General features: G+C 31.4%; 2 protein-coding genes across 8 annotated transcripts in view; one reads left to right on the top strand and one right to left on the bottom strand.

The window, feature by feature from the left end:
• Nucleotides 1-73: 73 nt before the first annotated feature.
• On the top strand, nt 74-7,382 carry LOC127738683 (protein FAM50A-B-like). The gene is made up of 6 exons (XM_052250017.1): nt 74-178; nt 2,825-3,036; nt 3,918-4,057; nt 4,910-5,018; nt 5,893-5,962; nt 6,803-7,382. The coding sequence occupies exons 2-6, from the start codon at nt 2,844-2,846 to the stop codon at nt 7,311-7,313; spliced, it is 1,023 nt and encodes a 340-aa protein (XP_052105977.1). The 5' UTR covers nt 74-178; nt 2,825-2,843; the 3' UTR covers nt 7,314-7,382.
• Nucleotides 7,383-17,411: 10,029 nt separating this feature from the next.
• LOC127738678 (phosphofurin acidic cluster sorting protein 1-like) overlaps nt 17,412-23,313 on the bottom strand; it is a 73,125-nt gene continuing 67,223 nt past the window's right edge. For all 7 annotated transcript variants that reach the window (XM_052250006.1, XM_052250007.1, XM_052250010.1 and 4 more), the window contains one exon: nt 17,412-23,092. In XM_052250006.1, the coding sequence (XP_052105966.1) occupies nt 22,980-23,092 (113 nt within the window). In that variant the 3' untranslated portion in view covers nt 17,412-22,979. The remainder of the gene's footprint in view (nt 23,093-23,313) is intronic.

The following is a 23,313-nucleotide window of genomic DNA, read 5'->3' as shown; positions in this document are numbered from 1 at the left end:
ATTATTTATCGAAAGAACAGTTTCTTCGTCATACTCGCGTTTATTATCAGGCAAATCTGTGTTAAAAAATAAATTTCAAATCGACCATGCATTATTGTTTTTTTTCGTAAAAGTTCTGAAAACTTGTACCTCCTGAAAGTTATTTGTCTGTCCTGAAAACTGTTAAGAGCTTTTGATTGTAAGTGATTTTCCACAACAACCGATCCACAGTACAATAAGGGTTACACTCATGACACTTATGTCCTGACCAAATATAATTGGGCCCTGACCACAGGCACTTTTCTCTGAATTTTTTTGTATCCATATTATGGCATATACCTTTTAGGTACTTGCTACGATTACGTTGAAACGTAACAATAACAAAAAAAGTTATTGTTACGTTGGACACTTTTTGTCGGAATTCTATGTTGGGTGAGGAACTGATTAATGGCGAACATAACAGTAATATTTGTACCTACGGTTACATGTATGTTAATTAGATTTATTAACCTTTTAACCGACTTAAGTTTTGTTGCTGAATTCTCCGATATGCTTATGCTTATTATTATTATTATTAGGTCTTTCCACTTTTCTGTGGAAAGACCTATTGTATTTGTTCTGATTATTATTTTTTTCTTCCTCCAAATTTTGTTATCGAGTAAAATTTTTGTTTCGCAATATGTCGCTAAGATATTTCTTATATAGTATCATACAGCATATGCGCTTTTTATTTTCACCCATTCTAAGCCGAACAATTTTCTTTGTAAGAGTTATCTCCCTATTCACTGTTTATCAAGTATGTGCATCTCCTTCGTAACAAAAAAAGATACATGTATCGACAAAATTCTTTTTCTAAATTGTTTGTTACATCCTCAGGAATTTTGGGCTAATTTGGATTGAAGCGATTCGATGAAATTTTAAAGGAGTTATCTACCTTTATCAAATAAATTTGTCGGTATGTTTTTTTATACGACCGCAAAAAAAATTTTGGGATCGTATAATGGCATGATGTCGTCGTCGTCTGCATCGTTGTCCGAAGACACATTTGTTTCCTGACAATAACTTTAGTTTAAGTGAATGGATCTCTATGAAATTTTTTTAGAAGGATCAATACCACAAAAGGAAGGTTGGGATTGATTTTATGGATGATGGTCCCAACCGTTTAGGAATTACGGCCCCAAAAGGGGTCCAAAACAAGCATTTATCTAGTTTCAGGACAATAAATTGTGTATAAATATTGCAATTGCTCTGAAATTTACCACAATGTTTAATACCACAAGTAGAAGGTTGGGATTTATTTTAAGGGTTATGGGGCAAACAGTTTAGGAATTAAGGGCCAAAAAGGGGCCAAAAACAAGCATTTTTCTAGTTTCCGGTCAATAACTTGTGTGTAAGTGAACGGATCTCTCAGACATTGTACCACAAGGTTCCATATAACAAAGAGAAGGTTAGGATTGAGTTTGGGGTTAATTTTGCCAAACATGTAGGAATTATGGGCCAAAAAAGGGCCAAAAAGAAGCATTTTTCTAGTTTCGAGACAATAACTTGTGTTTAAGTGTATGGATCTCTCTGAAATTATACTACAAGATTCCATACTACAAAGGAAAGGCTGGGATTGAGTTTTGGAGTTATTGCTCCAAGGGGGGTTTCAATAAGTTGGGGGGGGGGGGATTTTTTGTTAACAATTTTTTTAAAGGATTCATATTTTTTTTTTCAAAATTTTTCAAATTTTGAATTTTTGAAAAGTTTCAAGAAGAAATCTTCAATTGCACAGTATTGCCCAATAGATTTGTAAGATCTTTGACCACATTTGTTTTGTGTCAGAAACCTATATTATGTCAAAAATTTGATCACAATCCAAATTCAGACAGTATCAAGCTTGAATATTGTGTCCAAATTTGCCCCAACTGTTCAGGGTTCGACCTCTACAGTCGTATAAGGCTGTGCTCAGCGAAGCATTTATTAATTCATAAACCGTTAACCGTATAACCCTGGAATCTTTTTATTTGAGGTCCCTAGGTCCTAACTTAGCAAATGAGGTCAAGGTCAAAGGTCAAGGTCAAGTTCTCAATTTTAACTTTTCCTTGTTTTTGCATTTTCTTAAACACTTTTAAAGATATATATGAAAGAACAAGTGCAAAATGTTTGCTTTATTGTAATGAAGATATGTTACATTTGGTTTGAAACAATCTAATGGCATCTTATAGGAGTTAGTGCCCCTGAAATGTCTAATTATAAGGTTAATTGATTATTACTTCATTGGTTCATTATAAAGCCATATGACCTTATACTAAAGGTTGGATGACATATGACCTTGAAAAATGACAACCAGAAGTGACCTTGAGAAAACTGGAAGTAGCCATTTTTGCACTTTCTTCATGGAAAAGTACTCGGAATCTATATATTTTGTAATTTTAATACATTAACTTATCACTGAAGACTAGAAATGACTTTCGATAAACCGGAAGTGGCCAATTATCTCGTGGTTTACAAGCAAAAGTATATAGAAACTATATATTTTTGGAATCAGTGTGAAAGAAACTATTATATGAGACCGAAAGTGACATTTACTTCACCGGAAGTAGCTAATTATCTCCCTTATTTCACTCAGAAGTATATAGAAACCACTTATTTATTGCATCAGTATGAAGAAACTGATGATAAGATGCCAATTTTAACTTTGAGTAAACACAAACTAGCTTCTTTTCAATAAATTTAAAAATTGCTGTGGAAAGACCTTCAATTGTTCTCTGAACAATTGGTTTTGAATTATAATTAAATTACTTCATGACATCCAAACAGAACACTCTCATTGTTTTATTAAACAGAATATTATATTTCGTAGAAGTTACTACCAAAGAACCATGGCACATTACAAGGGAGCAGCCTCAGAAGGAGGAAGAGCAATGATTCTTATGAAGAAAAGACAAAAAGAACAGGAAGAAGTAGAAGCAAAGAAGAAAAAAATTGAAGAAGAACTTAAAATTGGCAACATACAGAATAAATTTGCTACTCATTATGATGCAATTGAAGCCCAGTTAAAATCCAACACTATAGGTAAATCAATGCAAATATGAAGAACAAATCTTCAAAACTTTGCTTTTGATTGATAATTATTGATGTACTTTGGATTCATTTATTTTCATGGATACAAAGTTCTGTAGATTAAAGAAAAATTGTAAATTTGTGGAGTTTTTTATTTTGTGGTATAATTCTGAATACAAGCCTATAGAAAATTACATTTTGTTGAAGATTTGAATTTGTGGTTCTTGTGTACATAAAAATCCATGAAAATTGGTTTCCCACGAATAATAATGAATCCACAGTCATGACAGTACATTTCATATAATGTGTTTGATAGCTGTCATAGATTATAAATCGTATCTTTTACAAAATGTCAGCTACTGAGCAAGAACAATAATGCCAAGGCTGAACATGATGAATACTATATTATGTATATATTGTTTCATAGATAATTACTTGTCCTGCATAAAAGTCTCAGATATTAACATGGTATTATAAACTTTTGAAAACAGTGAAAGCCAATTAATTTATACCTTAAAACCGTCTATGAGCTAACAATTTTTTTTCAAGCGTTCAAATCTATTTTTGATATCAGGAGCTACAATGTACTTGTATCTGAACATTTTTCATCTTTTTGAGCAATTGACAAAAATGTGCAATAATTACAATTTCCAGCAATGCTGCATACAAATAATGCTATCAAAATTTAATTGCAAGTGTTTAATTTTGTGAATCCTAGCCTGATGCAATATTCACAACTAGAAAAACATTGCAAAAGTTTCTGAATTTACAGTTCATATTTATGTAAATTGCTTTTTACAGTATTTTAAATCTCATAAAAACATTTGCTTTTTTAAAAAATTAATTGAACAATATACATGTCCCGTGTAAAATTTCTGTAATTAATTTTGTAGGTCTTGTCACATTGGATGAAATGAAAGCTAAACAAGAAGATATTGTTAAAAAAAGAGAAAAACAATTGGCAAAGAAAAATGCTGAAGCTCAGTTGATAGAAAAACAAAAGGAGGACAGAAAGAAAAAGGAAAAGATGAAGGTACATCAGTACATGTAGTAATAGTTTGAGTTATAATTATTTCAAGCAAATATGTATACTGTTTGTGAAAACTACATTTAATCTTTACATTTGTAAATTATTTCCTAGCATTGCAGTACAATGTAATATAAAGGAATCCTAAGCTTGGAAGACTAGTAAAATTTTAGACCACCTAGATCATTATCATTGTCTCACCTGACAGGGTCCAGCTGGAGTGACAATTAGGGATAACTTTTTCCATCTTGAGTCCTCATCCAACACATATCCCACATTGTTAATCAGCAACTCCATGAACACAGCTTGACAGATTTCAACCAAACTTACAAAATTTTTTTTACTGGATATGAAGTTATGTACAAGCTATTATAATCTTTGATCTAAGTGATTTTTGGGGTTTCCCATACTAAAACATGGACTTAGCAATTTCTGCTAATATAACTTTGTTAATAAGCAACTCCTTGAAAGGGCTTTAATAAGGAATTCAACCGAACTTGCAGAGTTTATTCTACAGGTCATGAAGTTGTGCATATGTTTTTAGATTTTTTTCTGAATGTTTTTTTGAGTTTCCCATACCAAAATTTGGAATTAACCATTTCTGTTTTTATCATTTTATGAAACAGCACCTTCCTTCTAAATGATTTGAAAAATTTCAGCCAAACTTGCACATATTATTTAAAGAACATGAAGTTGTTGACCTGCTATTTAAACTTTTTAACTGAGTGATTTTTGTGGTTTCCTATTCCAAAACATAGACCTTGTTTTTGCTTATGTTATTTGAAAACATCATCTGACATACATCTTCCTTGGATTTTTTATATGGAATTTATATAATTTTTCTTCTGTTATATTTAGATAGCCAATTTGTCATTCATAATGAACGAAGATGAAGATGAGGATGAAGAGGAAGAAGAAGAAGTGATTGAAATTCCAAAAGCTGACACTGGAAAAAAGAAAAGATTGGGTATGCCATAAATATTGTCACAAATTTCCACACAAACAAGAAAACATCATTATTCTGATAAGGAGATTGCTATATTTTAACAAAGGAGAACAGTCTTTAAACTAAAAATGAAAATGAAAGTATTGATTAATTAACCAAAAAATTGTTTCAGAGTGATTATGGAAATGAATTTTGAACAACGCTGGAGATCAAAATGGACATTTTTGTTGGTGTTGCTCAATGAGAAATTAAATAAAATCATTCTAAAAGTAAGTTTAAATGTATCTGTTCATTTTTTTATCGTTAAACTTTTGATTTTCTGTAACAGTTTTGGTTCACCAAATCAAAATGGCTGCCTCTCGAGCATGTATTATAGGTCAGGTTCGAGGTACAAGAGATCTTAATTTTCCTATTAGAATCGAAATAAATCTATCATGCCATGCTCTATGCTTATTTTAACATGGGTAGGCATTATATTTGTCAACATTTAACACTCAGTATTAAGATATTGACAAATATAATGCCTACCCATGTTAAAATGAGCATAGAGCATGGCATGAAAGAATTATTTCTAAATTAAAGATAAAATATTAAGCAGCATTAGGCTTCAACAAGTGTTTTTCAAGCTCTATTTTCCTAACTGTAGACCGGTTGGGATTAGCCATACTTGATTCCTCACTATCCTGGCAAAACAATTTAAAAGAAGATAGCCTTAGCAAAAAATGTGGAAATTATTAATATAACCTCAACCAAAAAAATCCAATTTAAAATAATACTATATTAGCTGTTCAAATATATAATGATGTTGAAATTGGATGTAGAGAGCACCTCAGTCCAGATTTTTTGATGTGTCCATTGTTTCTGGATGTAACGGCAGGTAATTATATATTTGTAGGAAAGAATCCTGATGTTGATACAAGTTTCCTGCCAGACAGAGACAGAGAGGAAGAAGAAAACAAACTGAGGTATATAATTCTATCAATAATAGATTTCAAGGCATCATATCTTCTTTCGCTAATATTACAGCTCTTTTCATAATGCTAGAAAGACAAAGGTTTGTTTGACTTGCTTGCTTTGTTTGTATAAATGTTTGCTCAAGCATTGTAATTAAGATTGACATCTGCAAACAATATAAGTAGGCGGAGTTAAACCTGTGTATAGGTAAATTTGTTTATTTGATAATGTTCAATCAAATTTAAATATAATGTATACAAGTTTAAATCCGCCTTTTTATGTTGTTTTCAGATGTCAATCTTAATTACAATGCTTGAGCAAACATTGATACAAACAAAGCAAGCAAGCCAAACAAACCTTTGTCTTGCTAGCATTATGAAAAGAGCTGTAAAGAAATACATTTTTTTCTGATGATTGAATATACTGTCAAAAATGTAAAAACAATGGTCAGAATTTCCTTCATCACAGATATTTAAATTTAACCTCGTAGAAGGTCAAGGAAACTCTTGTCCATGTGAATTCAAATATAGTATTTGTTGACATACCTAAAGCATGAATTTAAAGTGATGCGGTCAAATAAGATAAGCATTACGTTATTTTGGTTTATGTGCCTGTTCCCTTGCTTTTCTGAATCTATAAGAGGTGTGAATTTGTTATTTTCATGAAAAAGAATAGAAATTTGTCATCACAGATGACATTTCCTATTGTAAACCTAATAGTGTAAAGACGTCTGGGGACAGTCAGAATTAGAGTTATCTTTTAGTCGATATTGAGGAATCTATTGAGTAAAACCCAGTTGATTTGAATTTGTATGACATTTTTCAGTTAATGTTTACTTTGTTGATTTATAGGGAACAACTTCGTGAAGAATGGGCCACTAAGCAAGAAAAATTAAAAAATGAAGAAATTGAAATAACATACAGTTACTGGGATGGTTCAGGTCATAGAAGACAGGTACGAATGAGGAAAGGGAACAGTATGCAACAGTTCTTGCAGAAGTGTTTAGAAGGATTAAGGAGAGAATTCAATGATTTGAAATCAGTCACGGTTGATCAGTTAATGTATGTGAAGGAAGACTTAATTATTGCACAACATTATACTTTCTATGATTTTATAGTGACAAAAGCAAGAGGAAAAAGTGGACCATTATTTAACTTTGATGTACATGAGGATGTGCGATTGGTCAGTGACGCTTCAGTGGAGAAAGATGAGTCCCATGCAGGCAAAGTTTGTCTAAGATCTTGGTATGAAAGAAACAAACACATTTTCCCTGCCAGTCGATGGGAACCATATGATCCAGAGAAACGCTGGGACTCTTATACTGTGTCAGATAAAAATGCCATAAAAATTATGGTGAAATAAGTTATTGTCCATTACTGAATGCATCTTCAAATCATCATTATCATCATACAATAAAATTGATTAAATGTACATTTTTTACTCTAATTTGGTTTATTAAAAGCAATTAATAATAGAAGCATCTGAATGTCTTAATGAGACAACAACTCAAAAACCCAAAAAAGGAAAATTATCTTGAGTTCAACCTACAATCTTCAACAATAAAAAAAGTGTTTGTACTATACTGTGGATTCATTTATTTTCGTGGTTATCAATTTTCGTGGATTGAGGAAAACTTACATTTTCGTTGATACTTGAATTCGTGGTTTGCCGATTTCTGTGTACAAAGCCTATAGACAATGTGTAATTCGTTGAACATATGAATTCGTGGTTCAACTGTACCCACGGAACCCATGAAAATTGGTACCCAACGAATAATAATGAATCCACAGTATGTCATGTTTTTAATTGTCAGGAGTCCAGAAAATTGTTAAAATATTTAACAAAGACTATCAAGGATCTGCCATCAACACACAATTCCTGCAAAGATAAATAACCTGATATTACTAAAGTTGGCCACTGATAATTTTGTCTCACCTTGACAGAGTCAAATTTAGATTTAAATGTGCTGTTTCGAGAGGCAGTGGCGCGTCAACAATTTGTTTTTGTTATTTTTATGTCTGCTTAACAGGAGGTAATGGAGAGATCCATTCACTAGGATCTCTATGAAATTTAACAACAAGGTTCAATAGCAGAAAAGGAAGATTGGGATCGATTTTGGGGGTTATGGTCCCAACTGTTTAGGAATTAGGGGTCAAAAAAGGTATTTTTATAGTTTCCAGACAATAACTTGTGTATAAGTGTATGGATCTCTATGAAATTTTAACACAAGGTTCGATACCACAAAGGGAAGGTTGGGATTGACTTTGGGGGTTATGGCCCAAACCGTTCAGGAATAAGGGGCAAAGGGGGGGGGGGGGGGGGAAGGTTTTTCTGGTTAATGGACAATTACTTAAGTATTAGTCTATGGATCTCTATGAAATTGAAACACAAATTTCCATATCACAAAGGGAAGGTTGGGTTTGACTTTGGGGGTTATGGCTCAACCATTCAGGAATAAGGGACAAAAAGGGGTGGTCAGGAACAAGGTTTTTCTGGTTTCCGGACAAATACTTAAGTACCACTAGGTTCCATACCACACACAATAGGTTGGGGTCGATTTTGTGGGTTGTGGCTTTAATCGTTAAGAAACTAGAGGCCAAAAAGGGGCCAAAAACAAGACTTTTCTAATACTGGCTAAGCTGGTTCTAACATAAATTATTTCTGATCTATATAAAGAAACAACAAATACTGATATGGCAGGAGATACACACCAAACAGGGTGTGTAAATTATTATATTTAGTTTGTAAACAGATTTACTAAGTATTGCGCATCAGCAAAGTATTGCACAACAGCAAAATATTGCACAACAGCAAGTAATCTTCAATTGAAAATAAATACAAATCTCTTAACCAATTTCAATGAGGATTAATTTGAAGTCTTGAATTGTTTGAGGTTTTTACCATGTTAAACTATATTGGATATTAATTATTTGGACATTTTTAAATAGGACTACATTGAGGTCCAAAGGGTCCAAAATTAGACTTTGTTTGATTTCATCAAAAAATGAATTCTGGTGGTTCTATGATATGCTGAATATAACTGTGCATTCAGATTTTTAATTTTGGGCCCTGTTTTCAAATTAGTCCATATTAAGTTTCAAAGGGTCAAAAATTAAACTTTTTTTTGTTTGAATTCATGTTTTTTTTTATGTGCTGAATCTAACTATGGAATTAGATTTTGGATATTGGACCATTAAGTAGATTAAATGTCCCATTTCAAATTTTTAAGTTATCTGACCATATTTATTCAGTGTCAGAAATCTATAATGTGTCAAATATTTAAACACTATCCAAATTCAGAGCTGTATCAAGCTTGAATATTGTGTCGAAACTTGCATGAAATTGACAGACACAATACAGTAAAATGACTTACAAATATAGCACTAGACATGAATAGGATTTTACATTTAAATGATTTAGTTATGATCCCCAACTGTTCAGAGTTCGGCCTCTGCGGTTGTATCCAGCTGCTCTAGGCGGAGCGCATTTTTAAACTATATGCACTGATAAAACTCAAATGGCCAAGACTACAGTAAAATTTTAAGCATGCAAAATAAAGGCAAATATTCTCTAGACCAGATGAATACAAAGGTTAAAACAGTAGGGTATTTCTGCTTATATTTTTAAATGAGTTACTTTCTGTACTGAAGTCTGGGTCCTCTAATGTTTTACAATTTGAAATGTTTTATGCATGAAGGGTCATATTCAATGAACAAATTGTAACTTTCACCTATTTATTAACAAAAGGGATATGATTGACCAGTGGAATTGTCTTACTAATTATAATAATTTTATTGTGTAGCAGAGTAGTCCATTTTAGAAAAGTAGAGCTGTTTTAAGATGGGTTATCCCATAAAAGTTCTGTCCATTTTAGATTTATACACATGTCTGAAATGGTTTGTTCCATGTAGAAAATAGATTGTTCCATGTAAGAAATGTATTGGTCCATTGTCGAAAAATGGATTATTCCATGTAAGAAATGTATTGGTCCATGTCAGAAGTGGTTTGTTCCTTGTCGAAAAATGGATTGTTCCATGTAAGAAATGGTTTGTTCTGTGTCAGAGATCAGATAGTTTGTTCCATATAACAGTTCAGTTTTAATGTTTTACAAATGACAACAGTTTTTCTTGTTCTTTAAATGATTTGAAGAACCCTGAAAAACTGTTGTCATTTGTAAAACAATAAGACTGAACTGTTATATGGAAAATGAGTGATTAGTTAATTACAACAACTGTTTAGGAATTAGGGGTCAAAAAAGGTATTTTTATAGTTTCCAGACAATAACTTGTGTATAAGTGTATGGATCTCTATGAAATTTTAACACAAGGTTCGATACCACAAAGGGAAGGTTGGGATTGACTTTGGGGGTTATGGCCCAAACCGTTCAGGAATAAGGGGCAAAAGAAAAGGGGGGGGAGGTTTTTCTGGTTAATGGACAATTACTTAAGTATTAGTCTATGGATCTCTATGAAATTGAAACACAAATTTCCATATCACAAAGGGAAGGTTGGGTTTGACTTTGGGGGTTATGGCTCAACCATTCAGGAATAAGGGACAAAAAGGGGTGGTCAGGAACAAGGTTTTTCTGGTTTCCGGACAAATACTTAAGTACCACTAGGTTCCATACCACACACAATAGGTTGGGGTCGATTTTGTGGGTTGTGGCTTTAATCGTTAAGAAACTAGAGGCCAAAAAGGGGCCAAAAACAAGACTTTTCTAATACTGGCTAAGCTGGTTCTAACATAAATTATTTCTGATCTATATAAAGAAACAACAAATACTGATATGGCAGGAGATACACACCAAACAGGGTGTGTAAATTATTATATTTAGTTTGTAAACAGATTTACTAAGTATTGCGCATCAGCAAAGTATTGCACAACAGCAAAATATTGCACAACAGCAAGTAATCTTCAATTGAAAATAAATACAAATCTCTTAACCAATTTCAATGAGGATTAATTTGAAGTCTTGAATTGTTTGAGGTTTTTACCATGTTAAACTATATTGGATATTAATTATTTGGACATTTTTAAATAGGACTACATTGAGGTCCAAAGGGTCCAAAATTAGACTTTGTTTGATTTCATCAAAAAATGAATTCTGGTGGTTCTATGATATGCTGAATATAACTGTGCATTCAGATTTTTAATTTTGGGCCCTGTTTTCAAATTAGTCCATATTAAGTTTCAAAGGGTCAAAAATTAAACTTTTTTTTGTTTGAATTCATGTTTTTTTTTATGTGCTGAATCTAACTATGGAATTAGATTTTGGATATTGGACCATTAAGTAGATTAAATGTCCCATTTCAAATTTTTAAGTTATCTGACCATATTTATTCAGTGTCAGAAATCTATAATGTGTCAAATATTTAAACACTATCCAAATTCAGAGCTGTATCAAGCTTGAATATTGTGTCGAAACTTGCATGAAATTGACAGACACAATACAGTAAAATGACTTACAAATATAGCACTAGACATGAATAGGATTTTACATTTAAATGATTTAGTTATGATCCCCAACTGTTCAGAGTTCGGCCTCTGCGGTTGTATCCAGCTGCTCTAGGCGGAGCGCATTTTTAAACTATATGCACTGATAAAACTCAAATGGCCAAGACTACAGTAAAATTTTAAGCATGCAAAATAAAGGCAAATATTCTCTAGACCAGATGAATACAAAGGTTAAAACAGTAGGGTATTTCTGCTTATATTTTTAAATGAGTTACTTTCTGTACTGAAGTCTGGGTCCTCTAATGTTTTACAATTTGAAATGTTTTATGCATGAAGGGTCATATTCAATGAACAAATTGTAACTTTCACCTATTTATTAACAAAAGGGATATGATTGACCAGTGGAATTGTCTTACTAATTATAATAATTTTATTGTGTAGCAGAGTAGTCCATTTTAGAAAAGTAGAGCTGTTTTAAGATGGGTTATCCCATAAAAGTTCTGTCCATTTTAGATTTATACACATGTCTGAAATGGTTTGTTCCATGTAGAAAATAGATTGTTCCATGTAAGAAATGTATTGGTCCATTGTCGAAAAATGGATTATTCCATGTAAGAAATGTATTGGTCCATGTCAGAAGTGGTTTGTTCCTTGTCGAAAAATGGATTGTTCCATGTAAGAAATGGTTTGTTCTGTGTCAGAGATCAGATAGTTTGTTCCATATAACAGTTCAGTTTTAATGTTTTACAACTGACAACAGTTTTTTCTTGTTCTTTAAATGATTTGAAGAACCCTGAAAAACTGTTGTCATTTGTAAAACAATAAGACTGAACTGTTATATGGAAAATGAGTGATTAGTTAATTACAACTAAAATGTAATAAGTATATCATTTCATATGATTTGTGAACAATTTTCAGTGGTTACTTTTATTTTCATGAAAGGGTATATTCCTTAAACATGTAATTGTGTTCACTATAGTGAGTTATATTCTCCATTTTTTTGCTTAGCATCATGGTGCAAAGCTATAAGGGTCATATGATATTCACGCCATCTTGAAATTATTTCGTAACAAGTATCGGTTCTCATTAGTTGCCTTATGAAGTGGGAAAGATTCTATTGGCTAGAATGAGATATAGAATTAGGAACATGTCACTGACAGGAGAAGATATCAATTACAGAAAAAAAACTAGTATGGGTATTCAAGAACTGATCCGATACCCGATTGCCTTTACTGGTTTACCTTGCTATATGTCATGACAAATTCATATTGATAAATAAGAGGGACAAAATGAACAAGTTTCTGAGTGGTCATCTTACAATATATGAATATACACCAACACTTAAAATACCTATTACTGCCAATGACCTTCAAGAAAATTGTCAGAATACATGTGATCCATGTTATAAACCCAAATGGTATAGAAAAAAAAAACAGCTCTGCACATGATATCCCTGAAAAAAACATGCATGATCAACAATATCCATATGCAAATAAATATTGCATGAGAAATAACTGTGAAAAGTCCAATAACTCTGGCACGATAAACGATAAATTTTCAAAATACAAAGTGAATCTATATTCTTTAACATAATAGTAAAGTGTGAAATAAATTGATCAATGCATTCTAGATCTAGTGCATTTCATGTAGAATAATACCTATTAAATCTGATCGTCAAAGTCCCATAACTGTGGTTTGACAAATCATAAATTTTCAAAACTAAACCATATTTCTGGAATGACCCAACCAAAGAATTTGAAAATCAAAATGAAGCTTTCTTCTAATTTTTATGGTGATGTTGTTTACCCAGCCCAGAAATTTAGATAAGATCCAGGAAAACTTATCAAACCTTTAAATAAACTTATTATAGAAGGTTACCAATTCAACACTGTAATTGGATCTTTGAATATTGTTTTTATTGGTATAAATATTGATTTTGTTATCAGTAAATTAAAACCATACTAAATATTATTGTTATACACATATGCTCTTTCACTGTTCTACAATCTGTCGATACCTATATTTTGGCATTGCATAAGGTCATGTTTTTCTCTGACTGTAAATGACGTCTTTACACTAAATCCATAGGATGTTGGATGTGTATTGATTGATATTTTAGTCTTAGATACATGACTTTTTTATAAGTGTTATTGGATTTGAACTAGCTGTCAGTAACTGCGAGTTCTCTCAGATCTGTACTTTGTGTCTTCTTCGTTGTGACGGCTGTATGAATTCCGTGCCACTTCCGGTCTGTGTTTTTGATAGATGTTTTTCTGCTTTGTATCGATCTGATGAGTTAAGCCCTTTTCAACTGAATTTTATAGTTTCTTATGCTGCACTGCTACACTACTGTCCCAGGTAAGGGGAGGGTTGGCGCCTTTGAACATGTTTAACCCCACCACATTCTATATGTGCCTGTCCCAAGTCAGGAGCCTGTAGTTCAGTGATTGTCGTTAGATCATGTCTGTCATAATTGTTTTGTTTTGAATTAGGCTGCAAGTTTTCTCAATTGAATTGTTTTATATTTTTCATGTCAGGGCCTTTTATAGCCAACTATACCTTATGGTTTTTTCTCACTAATGAAGGCCGTGCGGTTGTTAATAATTGCTTACATCTACTTCATTTGAACTCTGATAGTTGTCTCATTGGCAATCATACCACATCTACTTATTTTTATATTTTATCAATCGTAATGTTCTGTTTAAGTTTTGTGTGAATTGGCAAATTTTCATGGATAAACTACAGTATACTATAATACACATGTACATCCCATTTAAGACGAGCTTATAAAACCACACTTATGCATATATACGCAAAGGAGATAACTAATGCCTTTCCCATACTTAAACAACCACATAAACCACATCTTACTTAAAGTATGATAGAGCAAAGCACTCAAAAGCTTTTAGGATACATAAAACTTGGTATCAGCTAGCTTTACAGATTAGTGTATATAAAAACTGTTACCCGAGGGAACTATAACAAGTGATTAGTGAATCATTTGAATGATTTTTAATATTTATAAATCAAATGACAAAAAGTTCTTAGAAATAAGTGAAACATAGTAAATAAAAAAATTTGAATTGTGAAAGACTTTACAATACCCTGACCTCTGTTGGCAGAATATTCATAAACACTGTTTTATCAATTGGCAGTTGTTCCACCATTTGTCCATGGCATTAGTTGAATTTCAAACTTACAAATAGGTTGTTTTTGGGCCTATTGCAAACAAAATTGAACAGAAACAACCCTTGGGCACTTTTGGGTAAAAATCAACAAAAATGTTTTACAAACAATCTTGAAACCCTGTAAAAGGCACACGGCATAAAATGTTGGTCATCTAGAAAGGCTGCCAGTTATTTAAAACAGAAATAAATGGGGAATGTGTCCATGGGACACAGATGATGCCCTCGCTTGCATATCATATAAAATTATAAAGGGACATAAATGAAGAATGGTAAAAGTGACACTACCCAAATTTGTACTTGATCTGAGTTTTGTGGTAATAAGTATTGTGTATAAGTTTCATAAAATTTGGTTGAGGCAAACTTAAGTTAGAGAACGGAAACGAATTTGTAAAGGGGCATAACTCTAGAACAGTAAAAGTGACACCCCCAAAATTCAAACTTGATCTGTATTTTGTGGTAATAAGCATTGTGTATAAGTTTTATAACATTTGGTTGAGGCTAACTTAAGTAAAAGAATGGAAACGAAAAATTCAGCAATTTTTCCATTTGTAAAGCGGCATAACTCTAGAACGGTTAAAGTGCCACCTCCAAAATTCAAACTTGATCTGTATTTTGTGGTAATAAGCATTGTGTATAAGTTTATAACATTTGGTTGAGGCTAACTTAAGTTGGAGAATGGAAACGAAAAATTCAGCAATTTGTCCATTTGTAAAGGGCATAACTCTAGAACGGTAAAAGTGACACCACCAAAATTCAAACTTGATCTGTGTTTTGTGGTAATAAGCATTGTGTATAAGTTTCATAACATTTGGTTGAGGCAAACTAAAGTTAGAGAACCGAAATCAACTTTGGGACGTATGGACGTACTTACAGACGTACAGACGGACAAGGGTAAAACTTAATGCCCCCTCTGCTATGGCGGGGGCATAAAAATGACCAACAAATTTTAAAAGTGGTCACCAAACAATTTAAATTGTTCATTTATCACACAGTGTATCCTGATCCGAATCCCAAGGAGCTATTATTGACAAGTTTGTAATGGTGGGTAGGTAAAATCTAGATGGTGTGTTTATGATCCGTCAGAATTTTTTGTGATAACCACCATAAAACAAAACTGAGATCACATGGGTCAAAGGGTCTATGTGCCACATTAATAAACAGCTGCGCCATGAGCGCATGATACGCCCGTCGTCTTGTGTGTGAATTTTTATGCAATAAGCATAAATAGTTTCTGACATACGGCGTGACATGCGAAAACCCCCTTTTTTTTTTACAAAAAACTCAATATCTCTAAAATAAAATTTTGAATCAAAACCAAAAAGTATACAGATCTTTAGATTAATATAAGAAGTGTGTAAAATTTTAAGTAATAATCATTAATCGTTTTTGAGATACGGCGCGACATGTGAAAACCCCCCTTTAAAAAAAAAAATCAATATCTCTCAAAAATAAAATTTTTGAATCAAAACCAAAAAGTATACAGATCTTTAGATTAATATAACTAAGAAGTGTGTAAAATTTTAAGCAATAATCATAAATCGTTTTTGAGATACGGCACGACATGTGAAAAACCCCTCCCCCTTTTTTTACAAAAAAATCAATAACTCAAAAATAAAATTTTGAATCATTACCAAAAAGTATACAGATCTTCACGTTAATATAACTAAGAAGTGTGTAAAGTTTTAGCAATAATCATAAACTGTTTTTGAGATACGGCGCAACATGTGAAAACCCCTACCCCTTTTTTAACAAAATACTCAATATCTCTAAAATAAAATTTTGAATCATCACCAAAAAGTATACAGATCTTAAGATTAATATAACTAAGAATGTGTGTGTAAAGTTTTAAGCAATAATCATAAATTGTTTTTGAGATACGGCGCGACATGTGAAAAAAAACACACACCTGTTTTAGTTACTAAGTCCCGTAACTCAAAAAGTTTTAATCTTATTTTCACCAAAAAGTATACAGATCGTTTGACCATCATAAGAAACAACTACATGAAATTTGGATAAGTCATTCTCAAGTTACGGTGCGACATGTTTACGCCGGACAGACAGACGGACAGACAGACAGACAGACAGACAGACGGACAGACAGACAGACGGACGGACACCGGACATTTGTATACCATAATACGTCCAATCAAAAATTGACGGGCGTATAAAAACCAAACTCATTATTGCCATCTCTTGCCGGCTGTCCTCCATCCAGTGTCCACACCAATTATGTTTGTGATTAAATCACTTTAACAGGAACCACTAATGCTTAGTCATTATTTGGTATGCATGTGTATTAACATTGGCACATCTCATCTCAAAACAAACATACTTGCCACACAATTAACTTGTAGCTCAAAGTTGAAGACCTTTAACTGTTCACCTTCTTTCCATATATTTTCGACAGCTAACTGTCTCATTGACCATTTACAGCTTATAATGAAAGCAGTTAATATGAATTCTTCAGGACTGATTTAAAAAAATCAATTATTTATGGAAAAGTAAACAAGAATGTGTCCATAGTACATGAATGCCCCACTCGCACTATCATTTTCCTTGTTCAGTGGACCGTGAAATTGGGATCAAAACTCTAATTTGGCATTAAAATTAGAAAGATCATATCATAACTATATATATATAGGGAACATGTGTACTAAGTTTCAAGTTGATTGGACTTCAACTTCATCAAAAACTACCTTGACCAAAAACTTTAACCTGAAGCGGGACAGACAGACGGACGAACGAATGGACGGATGCACAGACCAGAAAACATCATGCCCCTACTACTATCGTAGGTGGGGCATAAAAACAAAAGAGATTTAGTATTACTTTTAATAGAAATTATGGTAAAAATAAAATACCAAATTTACAGACAGTAACTAGTAAGCAAACACAACAAATCACAAGGGAGACAACTGACATGGAAATAACAAATTATCAAATATAAGGTCATCCTTAATTTCTTTAAATTTAACTGCCCTTGTGTAGATTTGAAGACAATTTTACTTTGAAAAAATGTTTTCATTATAAGTAATTTTTTATTCCCAATGTATGTGCTCTAAGCTAAACTTTGTTTCAAATGTCATGAATGAAGAGATAAAGTCTTGCATATTAATAAAAAATGCTCCTGCTTTACCAAAATGAAATTTTCAGCAAACTTTTATATCCTTTTTCCTTGAAGTTTTATTTTATCTCAGATATTAAGTGACGATCCAGAGGTCATAAACATTGAAATTTTGCGGTTATAATTTATCTCCATCTCTAAAATGTTTTGAAAGAAATAAAACTTATCACTAAAAATCTGGGAAAAAAACTATAAGAAACACTTAAAAAAAACTTATTAGTGGGAACTAAAGTATAGTATTGTATATTACAAGTTAAGCACATTAGTTGGTTTTAAACATGAATATAACAAGATGTGTTTAGAAAATTCGAAATTTTGATAGATCTGGGGACCATTAAACATGTATTAACATAAGCCTTTTTTTGATTTGCTTTAAATTACTATTATTGGTTGACTTATAGTTGATTTGCTTTAAATTACTATTATTGGTTGACTTATAGTTGATTTGCTTTAAATTACTATTATTGGTTGACTTATAGTTGATTTGCTTTAAATTTCTATTATTGGTTGACTTATAGTTGTGTAACTTAATATGATGGAGTACTCAGGCAGTCTGTTTAACTAAATTATTTTCTTGAATAAATGAGGCAGATTATTTAATGATTTAAAACTTTGAATCCTCTTTATAATGCAATCTTTTCAAAATCTTAATTAATCACTTGCTAATTATGATAATTTTTTGTTTTAAAATGACAATTTTCTCTTGACTATAAATTTAGTATATTATTGTCATTTTATGAAAACGCATCTACAAGAACATTATTATTGCTTGTGAATAAAAATAATCATAAACAAATTAAACATTACTGTGCGATATGTCATAAAATGTCTTATTTTCAAGAGTACAATGTAGAAAATAACTTGAGCTATTGTTACACATACCCCAAAAAAGCAAGTCTCATTACTATGCATCAAAAAGAAAAACCAAGGATTAGCAAAAGCAGGTTTGATTTATCACATGACACACTAGGCCATACAGAAGGACAACTGTATATCATAATACATCTAGTAGACAGGCAAATAAATATAAAAACAAAATTTGAAAGTACAACAAAAATAAATAAGTTAATATATATTTTGTTCTAATTAGATTTTACATCTACTTGAACAACATGTATATATAATTAAATAATGCATTTCTATACATAAAATATTGACAGAAATAATGTCAGATCAGCTTTTTGACACTAATTTTTCAAATCAAACTGTTTCTTGATTTCATGCATTTAGCAAGTTCAATTTAATTTTTTTAAAAGCTTTATGAATATTCTACTTCCTGAAATCAACAAGATGTTTTATTAAGAGATATATCATCTCTTAAATGAATTGATATTTTAAACTGACCGGTTTATTAAAATACAGATCTAGGTTCTGGCTTTTTTTCACATATTTACTTGAGTTCCAGGTGAACAATTTCAATTCAACAACTAACTAATAAAAGCTCTTGATAGAAATTATATAACCGACAAGTTCCAAGAAAATATATAGATGGGTTCAGGCTTCTTTTTTCTCAAATTAAAGATTTTGGAAATTTAAGATTTAAAAAATAAACATTGTATCAGTAATCATTAGTTAATTATATAAAGATTAGTTATTTACATACAGATTTTTACAGTTTTTATACATATCATGAGACACAATTTTAAAGCATACAAACAAATAAAAAAAAGATGCGAAAAATCAACTGACTGACAGGGGAAAACATGTTTTGATATGTTTAAACAAGTGTTTGTGTGTAAATCATTAACGCAAATAATCACTTCATTCTGACAAAACAGTTTGTATAATTAATAATGCAAATTAGGGCTATTCCATTAAAACTGATGTGGATGGGTAAGAATGGACTTTGAGCACCCCCTCCAAACCCAATCCAACTAACATACTTGCTTTGATTAATTAATGTTTTCTAAAGTCCAGTGGCAAATATTTCATGCATGTTCAGGACAATACATGCTTATAGTAATTTTGAATACAACAAATGGACATACTACCATAAATGACCCACAACCGATATCCTAAAATAAAACATCTCTTCCTCCTACCCTCCAAAATCCTTTATAATGGAATAACCCCTAATAACTTCTTACATAAATTAAACATAGAGTTCCACAATTCATGACATTACAGATATATGTACATATTACAAACACAACATAAATTTTTCACCTTGCAGAAATTCACTCACCCTAACACATTGCACTTAAAAGAGAACACACAAAATTATTAGCACCGTCATGTAATACTGGAACACACAATATTGAATAAAACTACAGGTCTCGCTTTCCTGTCCAAACAATGATTTTCTTTTAAAATGATCCTAAATGTAATGCATCCATGTCATAATGGCTGCCAATTGTGTTAGATTTTTTTTCATTAAATGTAGTTTGTATTTTTTTTGGCTGGTATTTCATGGCCTGTTTAACATTGAAAACAGGCATCTATTGAAGATGGAAAAGACTTTAAAAAAATATTTAACGCATGTGTCACAATGTTTGAGATAATGGAATATTACATAATTACACATCCAAAAAATAATTATTTAATTGTTATGTATTACATCAAACCCTCATTCTCACATATGTATTCAATAACTACCACCAATTTTTCATTCATTCCGCTAACAAAATGTTTATTGCTTTCTGAACATCAACAAACAATATGGCGAACTATGGAATTAAAAAAATAACTAACATTTCAGTGAATAAATCAACAAGTGGCAAGAAATAAAATGACATTTAATACTTAACAATAAAATACTGTCAAAGCTGGCCTATGGATTTGTTAACCATCATACATAATGTATGCAAAAAATGAGAAAATGCATGCTGAAAAAGTACACGAAAGACAATTTAGTAAATTATGTGGTGTATTCACATGGCTCAATACAAAAGTTCATTTTATTTTGGCTCAATCAAACAAACTGAATGGTTGTGCTTATGAATCTTGGTAACATATTGGTAAAATAACTACTTGGTATGAAGACCTTCATAGTCAATTTCCTATTTATATATAAATCTTTCATTCACAAATTATCTCACTAGACAGTATGAGTTGTGAATTTTCTTAAGGAGATATAAAAAGTGTGGGAAACACTCTAACATTAGATATGATTAATAGTTCTCTAAAATTAGATATGATGTAATACAATGTATATTTATTTTCCAGTTATAATCAATGTAATTAATAGTTCTAAATATTTTTTCTTTCATTTGTCACAAACTAATATAGATTTGTAACTTATCTATAAAATGTCAACAACTTTTATCTATACACAATGTAATGTAATGAAATATATACCTTAATAAAAATAGATTATTATCTTTCACTTCATAATTTTTTTTTATGTATATAGCATTCTGAAAAGTAGTTTATACAAAATAAAAAACACTTCAAACAATTAACCAAAGAATGTCTTTAAAAAAAATGAGTTATCTCTCTTTGTACAGAAATATGGTTTAACATACAAAATGTAGTACGCTAACATTAGATATGGACCATGATAACTCTGGACTAAATCATCAAACCGGACCAAAATTCGAACTTGATCTATAACTTGTCATGATAAAACTATATACCAAATATCAAATCAATATCTTCAAGAATGAAGAAAAAAGTGTGGAAAGCTGATTTGCCGGACAGACGGACGGACAGACAAACGAACAGAGTGCAAACCTAAAGTCCCCTTCTACTTCGTCGGTAGGGGACTAAAAACAAGATTCATAAACACAGAATACACTGTTTGCTCTATTAAATTTGAATGGGAATATTAGGAAGTATTCATATGCAATAAAATGTACAATATGGATTTCTAAATACAGTAATTTCATACATGAAAGACAACAATATATAAAAACCAAAATAATGCTGTGTAGATAAACAAATACATAATTGTTTACAACATAAACCATGCATGGGTTAACACAATTTCTAATTTAATTTTTTCAAAAGCTATCTAAAAATGTGTCTAAGCAAACAAAATCTGGTGGGAGACAAGTAAATCTAACCTTAAAGTTCTTTCACCAAGCAACATTAATTTCAACGAGTTTTCAATAGGTTTCAAATAATCAAATCAAACTGACCAATTGGTAGAAAATTTTGGTTAACACATGAACAGTTTATGTTGTAATTAATAAAAGACTTGTTCTACAACCTTTAGATCATACAAAGTTAAAATGGCTGTCAGATAATATACACAATGTGTAAAAGATGAATATTTTCAGTTAAGTATGAATGTGAGACATATTTGTTCAAAAAATTATTCATTCAACATTTTTAATAATTTGGGGGGTTAATCTTTTACCCAAACCTATTTTAAAATCTACCTAATATGGGATGTAAATATACCTATGCTTCCTCATCTTGAATTAAACCTAATAAAGGCAATAAAAACACTTACTTGATTTAATAACTTGATGCTTAAAAAATATGAAAATTCAAAAACAGTATACTTCGTTGAACATTTAAATTCTTTGTTAACACATATGCCCATGAAATCTACAAAAATTTGTATTCCAAAAATAAAAATGAATCCAGTATTTTATTTACAGCAATTACATCGAGAAATAAATTTACAAAACGTGCATACAGCGCCTCATATGAAGTTTTGGTATCTTGGAACCTTGGGTTTACAGCAATTCATGGCATAAAAGTAATGAAGAAAAGAATCAATTATCAAGCATGATCTCACCACATAGAATGATAACTAATGGTCAAAATAGGCATGCATATTCAATTTGGAATGAAATATAAGAAGTGGCTGCTTTTAAAGTACAAGAAATTACATTCATTGAATGTTGTATGTGGTACCGGTATTATTTGTCCCAAACAGAGAGGAATAAATTAACAATGAAATAATATAAACAGTCATATTTTTCAAAGTAAAAGATTTTAATATCTAATAATTTTTTTAAAATATATTTCAGTGGATGTAATACAATTATGATTTTAATTCCGTATATAGGTTCATTGCTACTTAATACAATAACTGATGATTAATTACAAACTAATCCTTGGTATTCAATTGATACAATGTCTTTGAAGCCTTATATACAGGTAAACTGGCATGAAAGCCCTTAACAACAAGATCATCTTATGTCATCTAAACAGACATAAATAAAAATACAACAACTGCAGTGTATTTAATAAATCACTGGAGATTTACCATATCAGCTCTTTAAGTAGATCTAATCAGTTTTTGAGATTTCTGATTATCTTCAAAGAAATGCTGAACTGTTATAACCAAGCTGGATGCTGCTGTAGATGTCAACTGTCCGAAAATCCAAACAAAACAACGGGAAAATGTTTGATATGTGTTTGCCACTGTGCTGACAACTGGAAGAACTTGACACCTGTCCATTCCACACCATCGACAGTTACTGTAATTTAAAGATGATGAAATTAATACACAAAACAAGAATGCACAAGTTGTGGTGGTAAGCATAATCTTAAACAAAGTATTGGAAAACAGGAAGTAGGTATCAATGTCAAGCTACTGTCAGACTAAAATTTGCATGATGCAAAGTTAAGTTAGAGTGCTAAAAAAAAAAATGGGACTGAAGTATTGGCAGACAGATCCAAAAAGCGCACACACGTTTCT

This window comes from Mytilus californianus, unplaced genomic scaffold (assembly GCF_021869535.1).
Source record: "Mytilus californianus isolate M0D057914Y unplaced genomic scaffold, xbMytCali1.0.p SCAF_4, whole genome shotgun sequence".
NCBI classification, from domain to species: Eukaryota; Metazoa; Mollusca; class Bivalvia; order Mytilida; family Mytilidae; genus Mytilus; species Mytilus californianus.
The sequence above is the reverse complement of the archived record's forward strand: the minus strand, read 5'-3'. Positions and strand labels throughout refer to the sequence as shown.